This window comes from Podarcis pityusensis, assembly GCF_964106645.2.
Source record: "Podarcis pityusensis genome assembly, chromosome: 3".
NCBI lineage: Eukaryota > Metazoa > Chordata > Lepidosauria > Squamata > Lacertidae > Podarcis > Podarcis pityusensis.
The window spans coordinates 84,589,985-84,599,731 of NC_138026.1; the positions used below are offsets into that span (position 1 = coordinate 84,589,985).

At 44.4% G+C, this 9,747-nt stretch overlaps 1 protein-coding gene across 3 annotated transcripts in view; it reads left to right on the forward strand.

Annotated features, from left to right (window-relative positions):
- The window catches only part of CAPN11 (calpain 11), a 31,896-nt gene extending 22,983 nt beyond the window's left edge, over positions 1-8,913 (forward strand). For all 3 annotated transcript variants that reach the window (XM_080997545.1, XM_080997546.1, XM_080997547.1), the window contains 7 exons: positions 677-734; positions 834-898; positions 2,781-2,849; positions 3,044-3,122; positions 3,774-3,890; positions 4,879-4,937; positions 5,660-8,913. In XM_080997545.1, the coding sequence (XP_080853671.1) occupies positions 677-734; positions 834-898; positions 2,781-2,849; positions 3,044-3,122; positions 3,774-3,890; positions 4,879-4,937; positions 5,660-5,686 (474 nt within the window). In that variant the 3' untranslated portion in view covers positions 5,687-8,913. The remainder of the gene's footprint in view (positions 1-676; positions 735-833; positions 899-2,780; positions 2,850-3,043; positions 3,123-3,773; positions 3,891-4,878; positions 4,938-5,659) is intronic.
- Positions 8,914-9,747: the final 834 nt, after the last annotated feature.

Here is a 9,747-nt window from a genome sequence, read left to right on the forward strand (position 1 = left end):
AGATAAATATCATTGAACAGAAGCATGCTTGTGATCTCTGGAGGAAGATGGCAATAGTTCATTGGAATATGAATTTGAGGCTGAAGGGCTCATAGTCCGGACAAATTTCCATGACTACTTCAGTGACTTGGCCTTTCTTGATGTTGTCCAGAACCATCCCTTAATACTAGGGATGCTTGAAGAATTTAGTTTCTGAATTCTGATACAAACTGAGTTTCAAATCTGGGACTGAGTTTCAAATCAGAAAGCAATTGCCTTTCTGATTTCACACTACTCTGAATTTTGTGATGCCATTCTTGGCTCAAAAAACGTGTACCAAAACATGTAAATAAATCTGTTTTGTATGTTTAGTAACCCATTTATTGATGCAAAATGCATTTAAATATATATTTTGGAATAAAATACATATTTAAATATTAATTTTGCTGTAGATAAAAACAACAACACAGAATTGCAGATTGGTGTAGAAGCAGGGCACAGTGAACTTATGAATAGACATGTATGTGAAATCAACATGGATTGTAGATAGAGTGATCCATTCATCCCTGTGCATTGATAGGCTGCCCGAGGTGGGATCAGAGCCTGAGGAGTTAGGAGTGAGCTGCTTTTGGACCCCAGACAATCTCTGAGCCATTAAATGCTCTTTTAATGATCTGCCTTCTCTCCCTTCCTCCAGGACATGGAAATCAGCGTCTTTGAGCTCCGAACCATTCTGAACAGAGTCATTGCCAGACGTAAGTGCTTCTTATTCAGACTCCTGGCCTATGCTGTGGATATCTCTGAACATCCCATCCAAGTGTAATAACAGTGTGTCTCTTTCCTCCCTCGGCCAGACAAAGATCTGAAGACGGATGGGTTCAGCATGGATTCTTGCCGTAACATGGTCAACCTGATGGATGTATCCTTTCTGCTGAGAAGGGAGAAATGGGGAGGGTTATCTTGGTCAAAGAAAGTGGGGCAAGGATACAAATCTACTCATAGCATAGAACTACAGGCAAAGGTAGTTTTGCGAGGGGGGGGGAGTGTTATTGTATGAAGCTTAATAGCCTAAACCTACTGACCAAGTTTGCACATCACAATAAGCTGTAGTTAATGGTTATCCCTGACTTCATTTAAGTCTGCACCAGGGATCATGCTTCATTTCATTCCCCAAAACCCAAGATTTGTGCTTAGCTTACTGATTTGGAAACACCAAAAAGTAAGGAATTGTGATTTGTTTTCTCCCAAGTAGATGTGAGGAGGGAGAGAACAGCCTCTTAGATGCTAACATGGTTCCCTTTAGATATTGTACTACAGCTTCCATCAGCTCCTGCCAGCATGGCTTCTGGTCAGGGATGGGAGTTGTGTATACCATTACCTATGTGAAGGGAGCCCCTGTGGCCTCATGATGTGTTCATCATTTACGAATGCAGAGTAGGACAACTTTTGAGGTAGTTGCCTCTTTATTCCTCTTAGTTGTAGACAGGCAGTTGCTTGCAATTGTGCAGCCTCTGTGTATAGTTTGTCCTAGCCCTATAGCAGGCCAGAGACTTATTGTAACTTGCAATTGTTTGGATATTGTGGGAGCCGATCTGTGTTAGTTGAAGGTCATGCAGATTCTCTGGCTTATTCATGGTCGCACTGCTCACAGAAGTGTATTAGGCCACTGTATTTTGTTGCAATTCCCCTCTTCATACACGTGTGTAATTAGTGTGTGTGTTGTGAGCTGTGCTTTGGAGGCAGTTGTCTGCTTACATTAGACACTTCAATGTGTCAAGATCTTGGGAGCATTCAGCCAACAAGATAAATGTACCATGAGATGGGCCTTATTTTATCTTTCTTTTCCAAATAATTTTTATTAGTTATCCAAATTAATACAGTGGTACGTCGGGTTACAAACACTTTGGGTTACAAACTCCGCTAACCCGGAAGTAGTACCTCGGGTTGAGAACTTTGCCCCAGGATGAGAACAGAAATCGCGCACCGGCAGCAGCAGGCGTCCCCATTAGCGAAAGCGCACCTCAGGTTAAGAACAGTTTCGGGTTAAGAACGGACCTCTGGAACGAATTAAGTTCGTAACCCAAGGTACCACTGTACAAATAAAACTTAATTAATTTAATTTAATACATTTTTTAAAAATCAGGTTTCCCGCTCCTGTTGCCAACATATGTCCATCTCTTCTGTTGTTGCCACATTCTTTTTTCTTGAAATCCTTTTAAAATCCTCACTAGATGTAGATGGGCCTTGTTTTTTCAGTACTGGAATGAAAAATATGGAGAAATATTTTCTGTTGCTAGCCCTTTCTTGCTAAAATAGAACACTATCATTATGTAAATTTTCTTTCCCCTCTCTTCTACTTCACTTTTCATTTCACGTTCCCCCTCTTTATTTTTTGGAAGTGAAAGTATGTGTGTATATCTCATTCACTCAATATCATTGTGGCCTAGTGCACGATTCCTAGCTGTGCATACCTTTCCCTGCTATTCTCGCTTAAATAGAGTGTTTCATTCTATTGTACAGAGCAGTTCAGAAGTGCAGCCGCTCCAAGGTGGCAGACGTGTGGTACTGATAACTGCAAAAGCATTAGGCTGTCTTGTGTCCAACTGGAAGACAAGGGTGGGTGAGGTGAACCTGGAATCCAGCCAACATTATCTCTAGGCTTCTTGTTTCTATCTTCTGCCATGTTGAGCAGTTAATGAGCTTACACCTTCCTCCTCTATTCAACTCGCTCCCCAATACTTTGGGATTAGAAGTCCTCCTTTTTGCACTTAATGTCTTCCCTTGACTCTTCTGCTCTTCAGAAAGATGGCAGTGCTCGCCTGGGCCTTGTGGAGTTTCAGATTTTGTGGAACAAGATTAGGACCTGGCTGGTAAGAGAAGCAGACTTGGCTTGTGTGTGTGTGTGTGTGTGTGTGTGTGAGAGAGAGAGAGAGAGAGAGAGAGAGAGAGAGAGAGAGATGTGCTCAACAGAACCTTCGGTGGGAGGAAGGGGCTTAAGGATGGCAAGAGAGTGTGTGTGGAGGAAGCAGAACCTCAGCATCATCTTCTTTCTCTATCATGACAGAATGTCTTTCGCCAGCATGACCTGGACAAGTCAGGCACTATGAGCTCTTATGAGATGCGCCTGGCTTTGGAAACATGTGGTAAGCATGGAAGGGGATGTTTCCAAACACTTTGGTGGTGGGTTGCTGGGATCCTTATCGGCTGCAGACCCTGACATTGTGACTGTGCTATGTAGTCTGAATCCATACCAGTCTCCTACAATAGCATTATTTTCTAATCGCTATCCAGGGCTTTTTTTTGCCCAGGTGGGGGGCAGAATTCATTTCTCAGAATCTGAACACAGAACCACTAAACAATGCCATCTGAGGAGGAGTGATGGTCTTTCTTCTCAGACTTCCTGTGTGGAAGCAGTTCGGCCTTTAGTTTCTAGTGCCATACCCCTACTGGAACAGCTTTGGATTTGGCAGCATTCATCAGAACTGCACGTGGGTGGAAAACAATATTCTGTGACTTGAGAGCTAAAATTCTCCTTCAGCATTCCTTTTCTTAAAAAAAATCAGGAAGGACATTTGGCAACATCTGTGTGGTAAATATAGGCGCAATCTTAGACCAATATAATCAGCCAAAGATGGTCCTGTGCCCTATTCTCTTACCCCACCCCCCACCCCCTGGGGTGCAGTGAATATTGAACTGTTTTTTCTGGCCTTGACTCTTATGCTGAACCTCATTAAGGCAGAGAAGGCCTCCGTTTCTTTCAAGCTGGTTTAACACTCCCATTTCTACCTTTTTAGGCTTCAAACTGGACAACAAGTTGCACCAAGTGGTGGTGGCACGTTATGCTGACGAATCACTGGGCGTGGACTTTGATAACTTTGTCTGTTGCTTAGTCAAGTTGGAGACGATGTTCAGTAAGTGGTTCTGAGAAGGGAGCCATCTCTCTGGGCAATCTGCCCAACGGCGTGTAGGAACATGCCTTTAGGCCTGAAGTGCACACACTTGTATTTCTCTATTGGTGGCAGTTGGTATAAAACGGCTATCCCAGACAAACTGTTCTTTTGGGGTGTAGGTACGGCTACACAGCTATCACTCCTTATTAATTTCAGCTGGGTTTCTCCTTGAGAGAAAAGAGGAGGAAGTAGCTCCCTCCAGACAGGCCGCTGCTTGTGGTAGGCCTTAGATAATATCTTAGAGGTTATCACTTTCCTCTGGTGATGGTTATATGGACTCAGAGGGGACATAACACCCCACACACACTTGGCTTGTCAGTGTTTCTGCTGTAATGGACATTCTGCCAATAGTGAGGATCAATTTGAGCCCCTCTTGGCTTTTGAAATGTGATGGTGTTTCGCCTAAGGATGTAACGTATCCTGGTTCCTGGTATACAACAGATTCTCAGTGTAGCAACTCCTTGCCAGGTTTTGAAGGGCAAGTCTCCTTTTGACAGGGTTTAGGTAGGAACATGATAAATCAGGAGCCAAGAGCCACATATAGTTCACCGCTCTGACAAGAAGGATATTTTAACTATGGCGAGCAGGCCGCCAACTGAATGCATCAAGAAAAATAAACAGGCAAGGAAATTTATGAGTAGGCATTTTTAATATTCATTGTGCCTACAAGCCATTGAAGATCAATTCAGTGCTTACTGGATTTAGCTGAGGCTGTCCAGGCATCCGTGGACAGGCCATTTCGGAAGTGGTGGTCTGCCTGTGGAGCTCCATCCCTAGATATGTTTGTATAGTTCCTACTTGTTTTGTATTTAAAACATCAATTTAAAAGGATCTGGATTGCTCCAGCCTTTATTTGTAAGTTTCCTTAGGGACCACCTTGATGAGAACAGATGGAACAGAAGTCCTTTCAATGACTGATCACCTTGTGTTTTCTCTTAAAACTCTGTAGGATTCTTCAATAGCATGGATCCTGAAGGCAGTGGGAGTGCTGTGATGAACCTCGGTGAGGTAAGAAGACTGAGGCAGGACTTGAAAGGTGACAGAAAGTGCGTTCACAATATTGCAGCCCTGCTGTCCCTTTCAGAGCTCCTGTCATGCGTTAAATGTGCGGAGGGCACTTAATTGATTGCATCAAACTATTCATTGGAAAGGTTGGCCACTGAGAAATTGGAAGGGATGAGAAGGTTGACAGCAGAAGGCTAGGCGGGGAGAAGTGACAGGAATGAAGCCAGGGAATGAAGAGGAATAGCCCATGTTTTTGCCATGTTGTGTGGAGAGAACCATTGTGTTTTGGTGATGGGTTGAAAATGGAGAATAAAGGAGGAAGAGAAGATAAAGGTCCAAGGCCTAGTGCCTTGTTAATTTGGTGGCAAAGTGAGGCGCTAGTCTCAGACAGCTAATAAATGTAGGGAGACCATGAAGGCAGCTCCCTGGCTGTTCCTGCTGTGTCCCTTAGCTATGCCCTTCTACTGGAAGCCTGTTCTGCAACTCCTCATCTAGTCTATTGTCCTCAGACGTGGTGGAGGACAGTACTAAAGTAAGATTCAACTGCCAATCCAGTAGAGTTCATTGGGGAGGGTACCATCTTGTCCTTTGCCTTGGGTAGTCAAATATCTTGGGCCACGCCTGAGTCAGATTTAGGTGGTGGGGGGAGCAGTTTATGGTCCAGTTCTTCATCTACCTTCTGGGCCCTCACAGGTGTACTCACTCTTGCTTTCCTTCTCTCACAGTGGCTGATGTTCACAATGTGCGGCTAAAGAAGAGACAGGCGTTTGCTGAGACGACCCTCTTGGACTGGGCTGCCCCAAGTGCCTCCCTTACGTTAGGCTGACTGACCTAGGATGGCCCATTATCCCTATTTCTTCCTCTTACCTCCTCATTCCCAAGCTCAGAGCCTGCTTCCATTTTCCCCCTCCATGAAACAGACACAGCCGGTACCCTGTGATTTAAGCTCCCTTACATCACTTATTTAGGGGGATCAAAAGCTCTCCTGTGGGAGCTGGGCAGAGAAGGAACAGCTCTTATCCTGCTGTGAGTGTGGCTTGTGGTAACCGCAGCACTTAGGCGATCAGGGGGTAGTGAGAGAAGCGCATGGGTGCATGTTGGGCCATTGCATGCAGACATTTGTGTAGCTATACCCTTTGCCAGGAGGAGGCCTGCCTGCCTTCACAGTTATCAAAAGGAGGCAGGGGTGCGGTTGTGCCCTCTTCTCAAAGGTTGGCCTCTCCCTACTCACTGGCTACTAGCAATTTGGAACTTGCACAGAAATCTCGCTTGTTCTCTCGCCGCTCTGAGCATTGCAAGATCCCCTGCTCTGCTTTTCTCCAGTAAACTCGGTGGCAGGATGGAAAGGGATCTGTGTCCTTAATTTAACTCTCAAAGAGTTTTCTGAAGTGATGGCATGACCTCCAGAGCTGGTGCCAGAAGGGTGGTGAAGTCAGTGTTATTTGTCAAGACAAATAACAGGCCCCACTGCCCACAAGTGCCACCATTCTCGCTTTGCACAGAACATCCATGGAAGTTGGAGGCACAGGAACAGAGGAAACTGCCTTGGTCCATCTAGCTCAGCATTTGTCCACTAACTGGCAGTGTGGCTCTCCAAGTATATCCTCACTTTTACTAGGAGATGCTGGGGATTGCACCTGACATTTTCTGCATGCAAAGCAGACACTGTCTACCACTGAACTACAGCAGTTTGGCATTAGTGGGAGAGAGTTATCTGTTTGCACGCTAGTCTCTTCTGAGTTAAGAACTGCACTGCAGCCTCCTTGATACTTGCATGCACACTGGTGAAAGAAGAGGACTTTGGATAACTTCACATTTCTTCAGGTACCCAAAGCATCAGAGTTCTTGCATCGTTAGGACCCAGTACTCAGAATAAGTAATTCACGCTTTTAAAGGCCAAATTTTCAAAACAATAAAACATCACAGCTGTGGCAGTGCTTTCAGTCTCATTGTTACATGTTTGGGCAAGAACCCTTTTTAAAAAGCAAAACCAAAGCATTCAAGAGTTGGGGAGGACTCCGCAGGCTGCCTCAAGTGTCACATGAACTTGATGCAGTACCCCTAATAGGTGAAAGGATCCAGAAGTTAAGAATGAAGGATTCTGGCTCCTTGCACCTGATGGGTTAGTGACAGCTGGGAGCACCTGGTACTGCTTTCTTGCTGGATTTGTAAGCACAGGCTTGCCTAATCATTACAAGCCTTGTGGAAGCACTCTGACAATAGTTTTAAAAGCATATAGTAAATACACAGATTAGCCTAAGCAAAGGGTGAAGTCACTTGTTCTGAGGACCGTTCCCATGCCTGCCTTTGACTTGCTCTGTCGCCTTGGCCAAGTCCTTTTTATGCTTTTAGCTTTTCCCTTCTTCTGAGTGGAAAAATAGATACAAATTCGGGAGTGTGTTGCTCTTAGATTGCTCATTAATGCTAATGGCTACAGTGTAGTTGAATGCAGTGCTGCCTCTTTCATTCTTATACCTTTCCATCAATTTCCTGTGATGAGGACAAAGATCCCCACTTAATTGCAGTTCCAGCTCTCTGCAAGCCTTCCAGCCTAGCACTGTAGGCAGCCTGAGGCAGGATTGGTTTTCTACTGCGACGTGTTCCCAAAATGGCTGCCTCTCTTTGGATTTACTAGTACAGAACAACTGCCAGCCTTTGGTGCTACTTTAGCATGGATCAGAATCTCCACTCCCCGTTAAAAACGTCATTGAGAAAAGTGGGGTGTGGTAGAGTCATAATATAGCAAAGCTGTATGAGATGGGGAAAGGGAAAATCTTAAAAGCCGCCTGAGTTATTGCAGTTGCCTCATTTTGATGTCAGTTGTAATACCTGAAGCTAGTGGTAGGGAGGTTATTCTTTGGATTGCACCTGTAATAGGTAGCACTTGGCCCAAGTCATACCTCATGCCTGGCTCCTGAAAAGGGGTTCTGAATTTTGTGTCCTGAGCTAAACCAGGCAGATTAAGAAAATGGGAGTCTGCTTTGCATAAATTCTGTTTCTGAGGCTGAGATTTTGAGAGGGCTAGGATGCCCCAGTAAGGTCAGAGGCAGATTAAACAAAACATGGATGTGAGGCTTTTGTGTATCCATTCAGGGCTGAGGTCAAGTACTTCTGAGAGCAGAATACAGAGGCGTGTGCTGAAGGCATAAGGGTTAGAAGCCCTACTCTGCCACCTCCATGTGCAGGCTTCTCCAAACACTGCCAATGCACTCCCAAGTTAATCTCTCCCCCATCTCTCTTTAAAATTTGCCAAAAGAAAACTGAAAATGTTCTGGATGCCAAATTCCCATGCTGCATTCTTCACTTGTCTAGCCCTTAGTCATGCTGCTTAATTCGTCACCCATTTGAGAATGTAAAATGGGAGTTTTCTGAAGGGTACATTCAAGCCAGCTTTGCCCAACCCAGGCCACTTAATGGAAAGGAGATGCTTAGGTGAGATGCAGCCAAATTGGATTTTTCAAAAAGGAACAGTAGTGAGTTCAGATTCTACAGCAGGCATCCCCAAACTCGGCCCTCCAGATGTTTTGGGACTACAGCTCCCATCATCCCTAGCTAACAGGACCAGTGGTCAGGGATGATGGGAGTTGTAGTCCCAAAACATCTGGAGGGCTGAGTTTGCCTATGCCTGTTCTATAGTTCTTCCATGTACTCTCATTCTTTCCTGTCTATATCATACTCTTCACTCCCATGAGGGCATTTCCAGCTTCTGGGTCTTTTCTTGCCTCCGTTGTGAGGAACCCACATGCGGCATATCCTCCTGCCCCATCACCAGCCCAAACCCCTTCATGGCCCCTGTCTATATCCAGGCTGCTCGTGCCCTTAGTGCTTTGTTGCAGGGACCCACAACCACCTGCTGCCTTAGAATTCCTGCAGAACTTGGCTGCAATTATAACCACTTCAGCTCAGAGAGCAGAGCTGCCTCCTCAGTCTGATTTGCGACATATGTGAAATAATAAATAAAGATATATATATCAAACTATGTATGTGTGGGTGTTGGTATGATTTAAAAAAAACTATTGGGGGCAATTTCACGTACTAGGAGCCATTTGAAAGGGAAGCTTTCAAACATCTACAGAATACTTTAACACATACCATATAATGCAATATTGTATTGCCCTGCTTGCATTTCTAACCACCACCCCTCTCCAAAACCAAATCTCCACAATTTGGTAGGCCTGGCTGGCTTCATCTCCAGTTCCCCCATCGTCTGAGGCTGCTGCTGCTGCAATGGCCCAGCAGCTTCGAGAGTCCAGTTTGTCATCACACTTTAGTTTGCAGCGGCACCTGTCTGGCTAAGCAAACTGCAGCACGACACCATTCTGACATTTTTATTGTATGTATATAGAAAATGTTGATCTACACATTAACCAACAGAAAAATAAATATATGCCTGCAGGCCAAATAGTTTCCCCTGCCTTTAGAAAACTTCTATAAATGTCAGGTTTCCTTCTGTGCATTATATATTTGGGGAAGACAGGTATTTCCCAGAAATAGTTTGTGCGCAGTCCAATAGGAGCAAAATAAATAGAATTTAAAACTATTTTTGTTGAGGTAGATGCAAAGCAAGTTGCATTGCAAAGCAAATATATAATAACAGCTGTAACTCCAAGTTCAGAGATAAGAGTTTGCCAACTGACACCTAGTATCTTGATGTCAACATGCCTTTTATTTATTTAGCAGCATTCGTATAACAAGAAGAAAAAAGTCTTAAGAGGCTTACAGAAGTGGTATAAAATATTCAGTAAAATAATAATAAAAATGCACACAAGCAGGCATTAAAAAACTGCAACAGAGGTGTGTGCCTGATACAAAT